General features: G+C 38.1%; 1 protein-coding gene across 2 annotated transcripts in view; it reads left to right on the forward strand.

Annotated features, from left to right (window-relative positions):
- Window positions 1–17,154, forward strand: part of KAT6B (lysine acetyltransferase 6B) — a 112,318-nt gene extending 95,164 nt beyond the window's left edge. For both annotated transcript variants that reach the window (XM_074154750.1, XM_074154749.1), the window contains exons 13-17: window positions 6,344–6,575; window positions 8,708–8,867; window positions 9,485–9,751; window positions 11,009–11,327; window positions 13,266–17,154. In XM_074154750.1, coding sequence (XP_074010851.1) covers window positions 6,344–6,575; window positions 8,708–8,867; window positions 9,485–9,751; window positions 11,009–11,327; window positions 13,266–15,751 — 3,464 coding nt within the window. In that variant the 3' untranslated portion in view covers window positions 15,752–17,154. The remainder of the gene's footprint in view (window positions 1–6,343; window positions 6,576–8,707; window positions 8,868–9,484; window positions 9,752–11,008; window positions 11,328–13,265) is intronic.
- Window positions 17,155–17,962: the final 808 nt, after the last annotated feature.

The raw sequence follows: 17,962 nt of genomic DNA on the forward strand, positions 1-17,962 counted from the left end.
GAGAGTTGCTCCTATTCGAGGGCTTTGAGTGTTAGAGCAAAGCTCTGCTTCTTTTCTTGCATTAAACTGCCACCAGTGGGGTTCTGGTTTTGAAAGAAACACTGCATTTGACTGCAGCTTTTCTTTAAGGTAAAAGCAAGTGTAATCTGCAGGTGATCAAAAAAAGGTGAAGATTTAAGTTTGAATTACAAAATTTGAGTTAAGAGCTGTGTTCTCTGGAACAGCTAGGGTGATCCAAGATGAGGATTCTGGAATACCCTGGAAGTACACATCCCAATTCTAAACTTGTGTCTGGCTTTTTTGTAAACTGAGTTCTGTCTCAGTTACGAGAACACAACAAACTTTCTTCACTAGTATTTGTAACTTTCTTATTCAGACAGAATAGTGTTATTGATTTCTTAGAAGGTGATATTGAACATGACTTCTTAAATAAGATCAGAAGTGTGTTTTGTCTCCAGTGTGTTATGTGATTGATACATAAAACTGTTTCCTAGATCACAGACTCTCAGATAAATGTCTTTTAAATTTTTCAGTGTAAACTATTATTTCCGGCATTTTGTAGCAAACAAAAAAATCTATCGTAGCTGAAATGACTCATGAATTCCTACCCTCAGGGTCAACTTTGAAGACTCTGTTTGTTTTAATTTTTAACCTGCGTAAGTGAAAAACAAATACGTAGATTTGTTGCTAGTAGCACAGGGGAAAGGAACTGGAATTTGTAATTGCCTGTCCAGGTACGGAATGAGATTTCAGTAGTGCTTGCCAGTCAGGCACATTTTTGCTGATTCTGTCTCTTTCTGCTGAAGGGGATGCAGTGTGATACAATGAGGTAAAAGATACTTTCAGAACTATAGTTAAACATCATGCATGATGCCCTCACAAGAGTGACGTGCCTCTCTTTGTGGCACTGTTTTCAAAGAACGTGCCTACCTCTAAGCAGTGAAGTTCAAGAAGTGGAGGAATTGTGTGAGATCAGCACAGTGTCTGTTGCGTGTGGTGAGACTGATCTGTCAGATGCTCTGTTAAGGGAGGACGTGGGTAATAGAAAACAGGAAGTGATACAAGATTTCAGCTGGTGGCATCTTCTGGAGTAGATTGCGTTGAAACTGCCTCAGGATGCTAAGGGTGGATTGTATTCTGGCTATTTTGGATTTTCAATAAAATGTGCAATTTTATTGCTCATTGGAGGTTGCAAGAAATGTTGGCATACTTTCATAAAAAGAAGACTAATACACTTATTTTACAAACCAAATATAGCCCTCTATTTCCCCTTCTTAGAACCTGCTCTGCTACAATTCTTTATTTTTCAAAGCGTGGGTGCTAACCAACTGACTATTGCTTACTCCTCTTGAGCTAAACAAAGTAATCTTTGTATTTTATATAAAATACAGCATTTCTAGGAATGTTCCAGGATATAAAGTTTTTTAAAAAAAGAAATAGTAAATATAATTATATCTAAAATACTTGCTGAAGACCTTCATATTAGCTAAGTTCTCTTCCTTCTCAGGTGAATAGGAAACCACTAATGAAGTGTTCATTCAGTGCTGTGCAATGTGCATACCACAGTGTAACTGCTGCTGTGTGTGCCTGAGCCACAGCGTGGCCATGCTCTCCGGTGGGCAAACAAACAGGGGTAATTCGAACACCTACATCCAGGTCGCAAATAGGCTGGAGGGAAGGGAGGACAAGACTGGGGTTTTTGTTTTTGTGGTTTACTTGAATCAAGTTAAATTACTTAGCTTACTTGAAAACCTAATGGCTTTATAATGATTGCGGTCAGTCTTAAAGGCACTCAAAGAAACTGAACTTTTTAAAGCTAGATCTCTTTTCTTCGACCATTCATCAGAAATGAAATGATAAATTGATTTGTTCATTGCCATAGTATATAAAGCATGTATAGAGAACACACAGATTGCAGGAGAGTCCTTGAAGAATATCTTCAAACTTCATTTGACTTCCTTCTGTCAGTTTTAGTTTGTTCACTTCACCTTTTTGAGTATAACAGTTCAATTGTTTAGTGTCTTTGTTTGCTGTTGTTTCCTGTATCACGTGCGTCTCTGTCTTCTTACTCCTTTGAGCGCTGGACTGCCTTTGCTACCATGTTAAAAGCAATGGGACAAGCCTGTATTTCTTCAATAGATAGTAAAATTAGCTTCAGCTGTCTCAAGCTAAATCATATGTGCCTTATTTAAGACTGTGGAGTGATTTATGCTGAATACTAGAAAGCTAAGGTAGTGAAGTTTGGAAGTGTGTATGTCAGGGAAAGAAGGTTGTGTCTTGGGGATTTGGAGATAAAATTGACTTAGTAATGAAATAGCTGCTTTTGGCAGTTTGTAGCTGGAAAGTATGCATAAAACTGTTTTCGTGCCATAGGACTGAAAGGGGGCTGATATGGTCCAATGTTTAGATTTTCAGGAGAGAGTTTGGGAAATCGAAGTCAGTTCACCTGAGGTCTGCACCAGGCACGTTAGTGGACATGGCAATAAAGGCTAGCACTAGTGAACACATAGGTAAATGCAGTGAAGGGAGGAGAAAGATGGACTCTGTGCTCCTTGAGCAAGACAGCGATACTTAACAAATCTTACCAAGTTCTTAGAAAATGCCAAAAAGTGTGGGGATGGTACACATCTGGCGGGTTCTGTTTGTTTGGACAGACTAATTCTGTTCACATGTGAGTTTCACAAGGTGGTTTCCTGTTGTAGTCTGTCCCTTGGGTTTTTTTCTCTTGGCCACTGTCAGAAGAGGGTACTATCAAGCTGGACCTCTGATCTCACACTGTTTAATTTGTTTTAAGAGTCAGAACTGAGCATAACAAAGCAGTTAACTAAGTGAAAGTTTCTGGAGACTGACACAGATGTCTTAAAGTTACTGTTTTCACATGTGTTTTGGACTCCGCTGTAGCTATTTCCGGGGTGTTATGTACTAGGAATGCTGTAGATTGAAATTGCAAGATACTGCTCAAGTTAATTTCTTTGAATGCGTGTTTTTATTTCTCATTATCTCCTACATTGTTGTTGAAGGCATAAAATACATGTATCTTATGCTAACTTTCCCTTTCTCAGATTGAATGTCTTCTCATTGTTTTAAATCTTGAGTGAGATAAAACCTGAGTGGTTCTAGGGACGTTTGCATGCCAAAAATCAAAGGCTGAAAATCACACGTGGCGCATTTGGCTCGCTATGAAGGCTGGAGATAAGGCAAGAAATAAAAATCATTAATGGTATTTTGTCTGTTTAATGGCCAGAAGATACGATAGACAGCTCTTCATTTGTCTAGATTAGTTCTTATATTTTGTTGTGGGGCTTTTTTGGGTGTAACACACAGTCTGACTTGTTTACTCTTGGGGAGTGGGTGGGGAGGAGCTGTATTTTGTCCTCTGAATGTTACTGTTCGTAGTTTCGTATCAGGGGTTATAGTTTAAGAAAGGTCTTTCAGGTTTCTACTTTGAGGCTATCTGTTGTTAAGATGAGGTAGGCACAATGACACTGGGGGTATCTGTTTAACAGGGGCATATTGTACTCATTTCAGATGCTTCAGGGTAGATACACGAGCTACCAAGATCAGTCTTTTTTATTTACCTGCAACTTAAATCAATTATGTGGCATCTCTTTGGTAAGTTTAATTTAATAGATGTAATTCAAATAACAGAATCTGTTAAGAGAAACTTTCCATTCAGTGCTCGCTACACGTAACTGAGACTGTTACCTCTGATTAGTATTTTTGATCCTATAGAATGTGAGTGTCTCGGATAAGCTTAGGTTATATTGTAGAATGATAGGAGAGGAATACCGACAGATGTTATTCCCGTGCAGGTGAAGTTTCATTGCTTTATTGTAGAGTAAAAATGTGTGAAAGTGACCCCTCAGAACTAGTCTCAAAGTCCCCAGCCATTGGAAAGATCCGATGAGCAACAATATACTAGTAAAACTCCAGAGCTGCTTGCGGTTGCCTAACTAATGATTCCAGGCTCTTACTAGCGGTTTCTTATTAAGCCTCATAAGATGCTTACCAAGAAAGTATAGTTACAACTCTGTTATGTATGAAGAAAACAGAAGCAGAGGAAGAAATTTCTTGTCAAAGTAATTTTAAATTATAGTGAAATACAAGAGTGAAATCCAGGTCTTGCAAACAGCCTACAATCACTTTCTGTTAGTGCCCAGTTTTCTTGAATATGAAGTTGGTAGGTTAAACTGCAAAGTTACTTGAAGCAACTTTAAGTTCTCATGGATTTATTTTAAAAATCTAGGTTATTCTTCGTCTCTTTTCCTGAATTGAGGCTTCTTTCACTACTTGTACTGCTGCAGTTTTGCTTGTTTTTCTACACGCAATGACGTCTTAGAATAAAACTTGTCTTTATATGTTGTAAACAAGCTGATCCAACATTCTTTCTTGGTACAAGTGAAGCTTTGCTTAAAATTATGCAGAATGGGCTATATGCTATACATCTCCTTTTGTGCAGTTGGAGGTAAAACAACAATTCTTTACCTTCAAACTGTTCAGGATGCAATGTGGTTTGGAATGCGAAGTTTGGCTTTTCCTGTCAACAACAGTTACAGGTAGTACAAAAACGTATCATCTAGTTATAAAAATAATACACTGCAACTTCAAATGTTAAAACAGCTTCCTTTAAGTTTTCCCTCTGTTTTACAAAGTTTCTTCTGTAAAACAGAATACATTTCCTTGCTGAGTTTCCAGTGGTACCGTGCCGATGTAGGCAGGCTTTATGTAGGCATCTGTGCTATGTAGAAGTAAGTAGATGTGGGATGGTGTTCCTCCTGAAGTTCTGGCATTTTGTCATAAATCATGCTAATAGGTATGAAGGGTACACTACTTAATTCAGTATGTCGTTACTGGTCACTTGGAATGTAGTAGGATGTCTGCTTTGCTGTGTAAACGTTTTTATGCAAACTGGAGGCTTGGCTGTGGTGATCAGTGCATATGTATTTTCCAAATTCTGTTGTGACCTTTTGTATTGCCCCCGAAAAAGGGAAGACCGTTGTTCTAGACTGAGTAAATTTACATGTATGTATGTGTGCATTTCATAGTTTTACATATTTAAAAAAAAATAGTTGTGTGTGTGTACAGTTTGTATATGGTAGAGCATACAGCAAAATGAGGAAACAGCCACTGCTTCACTCAAAGCTGGATGTTAATCATATGTTTTTAATTTGTATCTAACTTGATTAGGAGAAACTTCATGAAGTCAGGAGGCTTTGTTTAGCAAATGGCTATACTAGACATGGCTGTAGTCGATGTGTTCTAAGGCAATCTTTGAAAAATAAAAGGAGGTATTCCAACTTAAAAAATAAATTATGAATATCGGAAAGCAAAAGAATCATATGTGTTTGTGGATTCCAAATGACTTTGAGTACTGTAATCCCATAAGCATGATGTCCATGCTTATTGTTGAATAAGCGTTTTGTAAGCCTGGTGTTTAAGGCCCACGTTTTGGTAGTGTTTGTGAAGGCACAGTGCAGAATAGGTATCATGGAGGGATGAATTACTGTGAAAGGATACATTTTATCAATTGTTTTTTTTCTTTCTCCTGAATTAGTTTTAATGGTGGTAAATACCAGACTTCTTCTGTTATCTCCAAGCAGGTGTGTTCTACTTTAAATTGTAAAAGCTTGTTAAAGCTGAAGAGAGTTAAAAAGGACTTGCACCACTGTCATTTTACTGTATATGTATATTGTATTGTGTGATACCTGATCGGTTACTGTCTTGAAGGCTGCAAACTGGAATGATGTGAATGTTCTTAAACATGAGTTAAGGGAGATCATTTTTTAATTATTTCTCCTAAATAATTATCATAGTAATTCAACTTGTGAATTATATGTCACCTCTGAAATACAACAACGAACTGTTTAATCAAAAACTTACGTCACCTGGGGCTTCTTGAAGATAACTGACTTAACAGATACTACCCATGACACTTCCTCTTGAGATTCTTCTGAAAATTCTTGGCTTCAGTGATGTAATTCGGGTGTAAAAGTTTCTCAAAAGGCCAGTTGTAGTTCTAAATGAGATCATGTATGGTAAGACCTGTTCTGAACCGTGTGGCTTTTTCTTTCCTCCTTGCCTTATGATTAGAACAGGGTTTTGGTTAATGTTTGATTCTCATAACATAAGGTCTGAGTCCCTTAAAAGGATTTTAGTCTTTTGCTATGTCGCTATAATGTTGAAAACCAATCTCTTCTGTGGGTAGGATTTCTTTAATTGCAAGAGCTACCAATAATGTAATCAGTTGTGCTGATCTTTCTATTAATACCAGCTTTCTGAAGGGGTAGTTAAAATTCTTTAGTTTTGTTATCTCAATAAGGTTTTCTGTTTCTTTTCCTTCTAGGCTATTTACTTTCTAGAAGAGAGGGTCAAGCAGGATCCCCTGAAAAGCCATTGTCTGATCTGGGTCGTCTCTCATACTTGGCTTACTGGAAAAGTGTCATATTGGAATACCTTAACTGCCACCATGAAAAACAAATCAGCATCAAAGGAATGAGTCGAGCTACTGGAATGTGTCCACATGATATCGCTACAACCCTGCAGCAACATAGCATGATAGATAAAAGAGAAGATAGGTCAGTGAATCTTGTAAAAATTTAAAAAATACTGAGACAAAACATTCACTTTTTCTACTTACAAAGCAGTCGATGTGAAAAACGTCTGTGTAAAATTCTGACTTGACAGTGAATGATAACCATCTTACTGAAGAAGTCAGTACACATGGGTCTTGTTAGTGGGGTCTTGCGTAGCGTTTTTCTCCCTAAACAAATGGTGGGTTTTTGGATCCTGTTTCACGTTAATGGTTATTAGAAGGGAGCAGACAGCTTCAAACACTTTCAGTGAAGAACTTTGTTTCATTCAGTATCATCTTCCATAATTAGAGTTCCTGACTCTTGCTTTGCAAATACCTTGCTTTGAATACCAGTGAGGGAAAAATTCAGGTTTGTGGGTGGCAGTCTCTCTCTCCACACTCCCTTTTTCAGTCATTGCTGAATTCACACAAGCACTGGGATCAGACCAGCTCTACATGAAGTCTTCCCAAGGTACTGCGTATGCAAGTGACTTCTTAAAGTTTCTATTTAACGTTACGATCAATGCTGAAAGGTAGTGCCCTGGGAAGGCGAGTTCCTGTTTTGTGAATATCTTCTTTCTTAATGAACTTGATTAATATTTTGGAATTTAAGTGGGCTGTTTCTGTTGTTAGGGCTCTTTTTTTTCCATAAAATGCCTTAAATGACTTTCAATGGTATTTGTGTTTCTGAAGACCTGCTTAAGTCTATCTGGATATTCCAATCATAGAAACTTTTATAATTAAGCAAAACTGCCTTACAAACAGTGGGTTGCCAAAAAAATAAAATTAAGATCAGGAATAGCTCAGCCTCAGTAACTTTTATGTGCGCCAGCACTAGTATTCAAAACTAACAAGTTTTGAACTAGTAAGAATGCCAGCCTTCAAAGAGGATGGTGTTGAGATAGTAAGAGGAGTGCTGTCATTACATTAAAATCTTAACTTTCTTTGGTCCTCGTTTTTAGACAACCTGATGGGACAAATGCATTATAAAGGAGGATCAAATACATATTAATTACTCATATGCAGCTTCTGCCCTGTCACACATTATTATAGGCCTTGAATACTGACACAAAGTTAGAAAATAACGTTTTTTCATCTACAGAATTCATATACTTTATGAACAAGGTCAGTTAGTCGTTTTTCACAGGTAGTAAAGCTTAGACAGGGATATGAACTGACCTGGCTAAAGGTATACAGAAGGTCAGTGGCTGAGCCAGGAAAAGAAATCACATCTTGGAAATTCCTGACAGGCACCTTGGGTATGGGTTCTTATGATTTCCTATATTCTCTTAATTTTTCTTACATGTAGTTGAGTAGAACTTTGTCACAATTCTGTGAAAAGGGTTCCCCTGGATCTGATGGGTTTTGTGGTGGTTTGGTGGGGTTTTTTTTGTAAAGCATTCTCTCAGTGAAAAGCAATGTTTTCACTTAACCTACCTGATTCTTACAGCATTTGAAATCCTTGCTAAAAACAACATATTTTTGTTGTTTAAAATGGTATAATTCTTTGTAACGGGGGACTTCGGTGGGGTATGTCCTTGTGTATTAGCATACTGTGCTTATTAAGCTACTTTACCTGCTTTTGATATGGACTTCATTTCATAGTAATTAGAAAGTTGTTCTCTACTGCCTCAGCATAGGACTAATGTACACTTTTATACTTCTTTACAAACCCAGTGTTTCTAACTTTCTTTCTTGTCCACTTAGCTTCCATCTTCAGTTGTAGTGTTAACGACTTTTATCACTCTTTACTTGATGATCCACAATGTTTTCCATTTATGCTTTTGTATGTCCTATTAAAATGGAAAGTTGTTCTGGCAGCGACTGAAATGCCAACACGAAACCTCTTGCATGGATTTACAGTAGTCAACTATAAAACCTTTACTCTCCTCTCTGGTGCCCTAGTGATGTTGGGTATTGAGCTTTCACTTCATAAATTGTTGTTTCCTCAATTCCTCTTAGTAAACAGTCGTTGGTATAAACGTATTGTCTGTGTTTCAGCTGATTTTTTTGTTTGTTTGATGTATCCATTTATTTACCCACCTATTTTCACAGACTATAGTGCAAGAGGATTTAAACTGTAGGAAGGCTGTTTTAAGTGATTACTTTCTAAAATGACTGTTTATTGGATTGTAGATTTGTAATTATTAGAAGGGAAAAGCTGATTTCAAGTCACATGGAGAAACTGAAAGCAAATCCACGTATTAATGAAGTAGATCCTGAAAGCTTGAGATGGACTCCTTTATTAGTTTCTAATGCTGCCGTTTCTGAAGAAGAGAGAGAAGCAGAAAAGGAGGTAATAGCAGAAACTTCTTATTCTGAATTTTCCTTCCTTTGGATTTCATCACTTTGAATATTAAGATTAGGATTTCTTAAATAGAGCAGTTTTAACTTTGAGTACTGCTTAATGATCGAGGATACTGATATTATTGTAATCACAATTTTTGGAAGCTGTGCAGCAAGACACGGTAACTTTGGGGGGATGAATATGAAAACTTAAAACATGAATCACTTGTCATGGAGCTGTATTTATCACTCTTGAGGTAGTCGAAGAGCATGTAATCAGATCAAATTTGGTGCAGAGCTCAGGGGCTACAGTGTCAATCGATTCTTTGTGTTATGAACTTGCTCAAAGTGATCCATGTCAGTGGGCATGTAATGTAGTGCTAAAGGACTTAAATCAATTCGCTGCATCATTAATAGGGCTAAATATCCCATGAAATGCAATCTTATTTGGTTTGTTATCCTAACTGTTGTAAAGGGGCTACTAGATGATTCAGCTGCAGTGTTGTTGCTAGGTTAGCCAGCAGTGCTAATCAGGGTTGACTTATTGTAACTCTTTAGCTGAACGTAAAGGATATGGCTAAGTAAATGCTGTTTCAGTGACCCGTTATTTTAACCTCAACCCTTCAGGCTGAGCGTCTGATGGAACAAGCTAGCTGCTGGGAAAAGGAAGAGCAAGAAATATTCTCCACGAGAACTAATACTAGGCAATCACCTGCAAAAGTACAATCTAAAAATAAATATTTGCGATCTCCAGAAAGTGTGGCGGTGGTGGGGGAGCGAGGGCAATCCACAGAGCAATCTAAGGAAAGCAGCGAGGAGGATGGCGGGGATGAGAATCAGCAGAGTTCACCTCCCCGGCTGACAAAGCCACAGTCGCTGGCCATAAAAAGAAAGGTGTGTTACTTCGGTGGTTTGGTTTAAAGTCATTCATCTCTGATTTTAATCAAGTCTTTATCATTGAAATAGCAATCTAGTTTTTTAAGAAGATTTGTTAGACTGTTTTAATCCTTTCTGTATTGTTTGGACACCGAACAACTCCTGTCTTCTGTTTTTTCCCCTCCATCCATGTTTTTTTTTTATCTTTTGGGTTGTTCACAGAACCATAAAATACTAGGGACACAAAAAAAATCAGAATTTCCTGTTAATTCTTAAACTAGTGATTGCCCTCTGCTGTTTGGCATTGGTATTGGTTCAATATTTTAATGGTTCTTCCTTTATTAATTTTAAGATGGAGCCCAGCTTGTGGGGTTTGTCTTTTTATTGCTTTTGATAAAGGAACCCCTTAAAGGGGAATACTGTTTTTTCAAAAGTAAATGCTGTTAAAAGAAAAGGGCTTTCTTACCCATATTCTAATTTCCAAGAGATTTAAATGTTAAATTCTGGTTACTGCAGTGCTTACATATTTCTTAATTTCATTGAAAAATCAGCTGTTTGAATTGTTTAAATTAGTAAATTAGGCATCCGAAAGTTTTAAAGCACTCACCTTAGCATGTGTATTTAGGTGTCTCTGGTGAGAATTAGGGAATCAGAGTGTCCCTTTGCTTATACTTTAGATGATTGAACTTAAAAGTAACTATAAATCTGTGAGAATTCGTAATAATAGAAGTCTAAACTGTTGAACAGGTTTTTTTTCTTTATAGCAGCCAACTGTAGGATTCTATTAGTGTATTGTTGAGACCCCATGTGAAGCTTTAGGAGCACTTCCTTTGCGGTTGTCTATTTTTCTATATACATACATTATTTCTAAAATAGCAGAAACCAGAAATGGGGAAGAATAAACTTTGATACTTGTGAAGGTTGTTGGGGAATTATAAATCTACAGAGGAAAAATGTGTAAGTACAATTTATGTAATATTCTATGAATATTATTTGAGAAAAGGTAAAAGTCATTCCAATATGAAGAGAATTCTAGTCTTGATTTTCACGTACAGACAAGGTTTGTGTGCATGTATAGATACATGCCTGTTTAAACTGGTGAGGCATTTTGCTTTCAGATTTTGTCTACGTTTGAATTTGATACAATGTAAGGTATTTTTTTGAATGAGTACATAGATTATTGTAAATGCGCTTGCCAAAAATTAATTTATTGATGTTCAGAGTCAGCTAAAAAACAGGAATGCAGGATGTTACATTTGTGGAATTATTTTTCAGAGACCTTTCATACTGAAAAAGAAAAGGGGCCGTAAACGCAGAAGGATTAATAGCAGTGTTACAACAGAGACAATTTCTGAAACAACAGAGGTGTTGAATGAGCCATTTGATAACTCAGATGAAGAGCGTCCTATGCCGCAGCTAGAACCTACCTGCGAGGTGGATGGGGAAGATGATGAGTTGAAGCCTGTGATTAGAAAAGCTTTTGAATATCAGCCTGGGCAGCAGAAACAGGAGAAGGAGGAGGAGGAAGAGGAGGAAGAGCAGAACAAGGAGGAGAAAGATATTCGATGTTACAGGAGTGATGACAATTGTACAAGTAAGTTGAAAATGTTCTTATATCTTCACAAAATTAACTTGTCAGGTGGCCTTCAAAGGAAGTGTTTATTTTTGTTATAAATCTGGAAATTTTTAATGAGATATATTTAGCTGTTTTGGTCTTAAAATCTGACAATCTTAGTAATGTTTTGTGCTTAGAGGTGCTACTGGAGCCATTAATTTTGTGTAGTTTATTAGAATTCAGTTGTGGCTTCAGACTTCTTTTTTTGTTTCTGTTGTTTTGTTTCTGTTTATTACTTTTGTTATTCCTGACCCATTAATATTATAATATGTTTTTTGTGTTCAGAAAACGAATGTTTTCCAGTCTGAAGCACTGCACTCCTTTTCATGGTGCCAAAACCAACTTTTATGTCCCTACAACAGGACGTTTTGTACAGGACATTTTGAGCAGGGGTATCACTGGAATATTGTCTAATACTGTTTTTTTGTATCCTTGGTAAAGCATACAAGCAAAAAGTAACATCTGATTTACACAAAAATCTTTCTGTTCAGCATTGTTGGTAATTCAATGAAATGTTTATTGTTTCTGGGCATAATATGTCCTCAGCACTAGGGTCCCTATTTTTTTCCCTACGAAAGAGAGGGATAGTTTTAACTGTGTTCTTTCAAAGCTGCTTATCTGGTTTGATTTCAAGGATATTTCCTGGCAGGAAAGCTAATGGATGGATGGTGAAACTACTGATGAGCTATTCTGAACGTATACTCATCCCTTGACCTCCTGGCTCTCAAATTACGCTTACAAGTTTCAATTCCAGAATGAATGACTGCATTCTCTATATATTTACTCTAAGAAGCCAGCGGGTACTACTTTAGTGTTTTCATAATTGCATGGGAAGTTTACTCTTTGTGGCCCTCAGTTGAGGAATCACACGCTGATGTCTATTTTAAACAGCTTTTGTTCGACTAGAGCAGCCATGCTTATGAATGTTGGTGCTGTTACAAACCGGTGCACAGATCCATTAGAATGTTACCACTTTTTCCTGCTTCTCAACAGAAATGAATTAAACTAATAGTAGCAAATTCAGAGTGTTCCAGCTATGTCCCAGTGGTCAGGTTTGCACTGCTTTAACTAGACTGATCCTGTGTATTTGTCCATGGACCATGTCATCGCATTAATTGACTGTAGGAGTGTTATAACACTGCAGTGAGAGGCAGAACTTGGCAAAGGAGTATCGCTGAAGCCATCACACTCCCAAGTGCAGCGTGTTACATCCCAAGAATTCTCCTTTTTTTCTGGTGTATATGTAAGTGGTATCTGGGGAGAGAGGAGAGAAGTGAATACGTTGGGTAGCTTTTTATAGTCAATGGATTAATTTAGTGCTCTGACGCACTCTGTGTTTAATTTCAATTATCTTTTGGCTTTTGTCATGTATTGTGAGCTGTGTCATGATATGCTGCCCATGAGAAGATACTAGAATGAACCGCCTTTTTTTTTCCAGTGTTGGTAGTAAAGCATGATTATATCCTTACTATGGCTTATCCTTGAAAATGGTCAAACAGGAATTTCCAGACTCTCATGTTGTTACTGTCAAAAAAGATGTATTAGATCAATTTCTATAGAAAGTGATGGCATACCTTTATTCTAAAAACACAGGTTATGTTTGGACAGTATTTTTGTTTTAGTTTACATGTCTTGTGATATAAATCTCTGGGTTTCTTCTAGTGTATAAATGGTGGTTGTGATGGTCACTGTTAAAAGGCCACTAAACAAAGACAACTTTACATACTGGTGTAAGTGTGTTTGAGCTGGAGATTCTATGTCATTCTATTGTGGTCTGAGATCTGTTTATAACTCTTGTTCCAGAGTTTCTTAACACATTTTGAATTGATAAATTACTTCAGGGTTTATGTTTGAAAATATTGGTTGGTTTGTGCAAGCTAATACTTTTCTTTTGTCTCTGTTTATTGCCTCCCAAAGATAATACAGAGGATGTAGCTGTATTGGAAGAAAGCACTAAAGACAATCTTGAACCTTTAAAGAGTAAGCAGGGTTGGCCCAAAGGAGTTAAGCGTGGTCCATCTAAATGGAGGCAAAGCAAAGAAAGAAAACCTGGCTTTAAGCTTAATTTATACACTCCACCTGAGACTCCTATGGAGCCTGACTACCAGGTGCTGGTGGAGGAACAAAAGGAAGTAGCTGAAGACAAGCCCTGCTCAGTTCCTGCTGCTACAGAGGAAGCAGTTAAAGAGCCTGTTGAAGTATTACCACCACCAGATGATGAGGTAAAAGAGGTAGAATCCGAACCTCTCCATCCACCCAGTGAACCCTTTGAAAAACAAGAAAATGATATGATGAAAGCTGGGGAAGAAGAAAGGAGCGTAGAAGAAGGTGGAATTAATTCAAAAGATCAAGAAAAAGACAAAGCAGAAGAGGTGTTTCTGCAAAAAGAGGAGTCCGTGCATTTGGATGATCAGGAGGAGGAGGAGGATGATGATGAAGAACCTTCTCACAATGAGGATCATGATGCAGATGATGAAGACGATAGCCACATGGGTTCAACGGAAGTGGAGAAAGAGGAATTGCCTGGTGAAGCTTTCAAAGAAATGATGGAAACACAGCAGTCTTTTTTAGACGTAAATGTTCAAACTGGTAATTCAAATCAAGAGGACTTAATGGATTGTGGTGTTGACCTTGCAGCTGATGAGTGTGAAAGTGATCAGAAGGAGCTTGCTACAGATTCAGACCCGGTGCCCGAATCTGATGATGATCATACAGATAACAAAGAGGACCAAAAAGCTGGTGAAGAGTTACATTCCGATTTCAAGGGAGAGACTACCGAGAGCATGGAGATTGACTCCGAGACGGTTCAAGCAGTGCAGTCTCTAACCCAAGAAGCAAGTGAACATGAAGATACATTTCAGGACTGTGCAGAGACTCAAGAGGCCTGTAGAAGTTTGCAAAACTATGCCCATAATGACCAAAGTCCCCAAATGACCACACTGGATGATTGTCAGCAGTCTGATCACAGTAGCCCGGTTTCATCTGTGCACTCTCATCCCAGCCAGTCAGTTCGTTCTGTTAATAGTCCAAATGTTGCTCCTCTAGAGAACAGCTATGCTCAGATCAGCCCAGATCAAAGTGCCATTTCCGTGCCGTCTCTACAGAACATGGAGACCAGCCCAATGATGGATGTTCCCTCCGTTTCTGATCATTCGCAACAAGTTGTGGATAGTGGGTTTAGTGACTTGGGCAGCATTGAGAGCACAACAGAAAACTATGAAAACCCAAGCAGTTACGATTCTACGATGGGTAGTAGCATCTGTGGAAACAACTCTTCTCAAAACAGTTGCTCGTACAGTAGCCTTACATCTAGTAACCTAACCCAGAGTAGCTGTGCGGTGACGCAGCAGATGTCTAACATCAACGGGAGCTGCAGTATGATGCAACAAACAAACATCAGTTCTCCTCCCACTTGTAACGTAAAATCTCCCCAAGGTTGTGTTGTTGAAAGGCCTCCAAGCAGCAACCAACAGTTGTCCCAGTGCAGCATGGCCGCTAATTTCACACCACCTATGCAGTTAACAGAAATCCCCGAGACTGGCAATGCCAACATTGGATTATATGAAAGAATGGGGCAGAGTGAATTTGGAGCGGGGCATTACTCACAGCCATCTGCCACCTTCAGCCTTGCCAAACTGCAACAGTTAACTAACACGCTTATGGATCATTCCTTGCCTTACAGCCACTCAGCTGCTGTAACTTCCTATGCAAACAGTGCCTCTTTGTCCACCCCTTTAAGTAATACAGGGCTTGTTCAGCTTTCTCAGTCTCCACACGCTGTTCCTGGAGGACCCCAAGCACAGGCTACCATGACCCCTCCCCCCAACCTTACTCCTCCTCCCATGAATTTGCCACCTCCCCTTTTGCAGCGTAACATGACTTCGTCGAACATCGGAATATCCCACACCCAAAGACTGCAGACTCAGATGGCCAGCAAAGGTCATGTTTCTGTAAGAACCAAATCCACGCCTTTGCCGCCTGCGGCTGCAGCCCATCAGCCACAGATTTATGGCCGTGCTTCACAGACTGTGGCCATGCAAGGGCCCGCGCGGACCTTAACAATGCAGCGTGGCATGAACATGAGTGTAAACTTGATGCCAGCCCCAGCTTATAATGTCAATTCGGTGAACATGAACATGAATACCCTTAATGCTATGAATGGTTATAGTATGTCCCAGCCGATGATGAATAGTGGATATCACAGTAATCATGGGTATATGAATCAAACGCCCCAGTACCCTATGCAGATGCAGATGGGGATGATGGGAACTCAGCCATATGCACAGCAGCCAATGCAGACAGCACCCCACAGTAACATGATGTACACGCCTCCCGGGCATCATGGCTACATGAATACAGGCATGTCTAAACAGTCTCTGAACGGATCCTACATGAGGAGGTAGGCCCTTTGGAGGGGACGGACTACCGGACTGGCATATTGGATTGATCTGCACAAATATCTTTTGGAGAGTACGATTTCAAAACCAGCAATTGGTGTGAATGCAAAAACATTTGTTGGCACCATTTAAAAGCTGTATGCAGCAGAAAGCCTTATACAAGTTTTTCTGTTTTTTCTTTATTTCTTGTTTTGTTTTGGGGTTTTTTTGGTGTTGTTTTTTTTTTTTTAACTGTGGGATTTAACTTTTCTTCTCTTTTCTTTGGGGGGAATTAGGTGGTTTTCCATTTTTTGTTTATTTCATTGAGCTTGAAGTTCTCTGGAAAGGAAGAACTCTTTCTATGAACTGCAATTACACAGCAGCTGATGGTTCAGAGCCATTTTATGTGCCTGCTCCCATTAAAAATGTGGATAAATAGACTCCAAAACTATCAGACAGTACTGGATCGTGAGCTTTTTCTCTCTCCTTTCCCCACATGTAAATGCCTTTTAGCAGTTCTTTTATTGTATTATTTTGTTTCCGAAGGTGACACTTCCGCATGCCGCTAATGTCTTTGTTAGTGACAGTGCATTTTGTAGTACTGTACAAGTGTTGTGCTTAACAGTAAGCCATTTCTTAATTTTTTTGCCTTGATTAGGTTACCCTAGTTTGAGGGGTAAAAAAAACAGAACTATATTTTTGTTAATTATAAAACTTGTAAAAAATAATAAAAAAAGCTGCAAAAGCTATTCACATTTTGGTTAGTTCAAAGGGTTTTATTGCTGTATGTTTAGTGTAAAGTTGAGACTCTTTTCCATTTTTGTGACCAGTTTCTTTGGGGCTGGGGTAGGAAAAAAGGCAGCTTTCTGTTTTATAAATACTGTTATGTTTTTTTGTTGATTGAAACATCTCAGTGTTTATTTGTCAAGTTTTGAAACATTTTCATATATGTCCAAATACTTGGCAGGATTTAAAAAAAAAAAGTAGTGAATTTGGTGTAAAGTTGCTATTTTATGGAAATGCCTCTAACTTTACATTTTCATTCCATCTGTAGATTTTTCTATCTTTATAAAATATTGGAGTTATTTTTTAAGGGAAAAAATAGAGCAGTAGCGTGTGAATAGCTCAAACTAAGCTTACAGATCGCATGTAAAAAGGCAAAAGTTATTTGTGTCTGTTTATATTGCTTCCTTTTTTGTAGCCTTTGTACCTGTACAGAGTGACTGTAAGGGCCGAACAGAAGAGGCTTGATACATGTAAAAATAGGACCCAGTGACACTCTTGTATTTATCTGTTATCTTTTTAGTCAGTCACTTAAAAAAAAAAAAAACCACACAAAAAACCACCCAAGAAACAAAAATAAAAACTGCAAAAAACAACAACCCCCCCCCAAGCTGTACATTTTAACATAAAATAAATTATGATGAGCCATTTTTAGCCTCTTGTGTCTTGTCATAGTTTGATGTTGCATGGGAATTACCTCCTGAAACAGTGTTTGTTACAGTGCTCTCAGATGCTTGATCTAAAGCCCATTAAAGTTGATGGGGTTTGGATTAGGTTGTTGGAGCCTACGTGTAGGTTACTCATCATAATTGCATACACCTTGTGAAAATAAAGAGTATCTAAGATTATTTTTTTTAATAATCTTAATAAAATATTGAATAAATATGTATTTAATACATTACAAGGTTGTCAATATTTAATGTATGAAATTTCTTTCCTACAGAAAATGTTAATGTATATGTAAAAGGATATATTATAGTAACAAATATGATATTTGGACTGTATTTTAATGATAGAATTGTAATCTCTTCCTTTGTCATTATTACTGGGTTACAAGATGATGCAAATCTTGTGTTGAACTTCCGAGTTCTGTGTATATGCATGTATATGTGCGCACAGAAACACATACACTCAGATACAAGCACTTCTAATCTAGCAATAGAAGGGCTGTAAAAATCAAGAAGGCTGTCTGTACGTGGAGCTTGTGAGTGGATCGAGTTTAAATTGGGTAAGTGTGAATCTGCAGCAGAAAAAATCATTGTAAGAATTTTTCCAAATGACTTCTAATGTGAGTGTGGCCACCGAATCCCCCCCCTCTAGGCCACTGACACTGCAAGAAGGCTGCTAGTCAAGGTGAAAGTCATCTTGATCGAAAACTCTATGTCCCCATTCCAGTATATAAAGCAGCTTTATAGGTGGTATTTCATATGCTCAAAAGTTAGAGAAATGTGTATT

Source organism: Numenius arquata, chromosome 10, assembly GCF_964106895.1.
Source record: "Numenius arquata chromosome 10, bNumArq3.hap1.1, whole genome shotgun sequence".
In the NCBI taxonomy this organism is placed as follows: Eukaryota; Metazoa; Chordata; class Aves; order Charadriiformes; family Scolopacidae; genus Numenius; species Numenius arquata.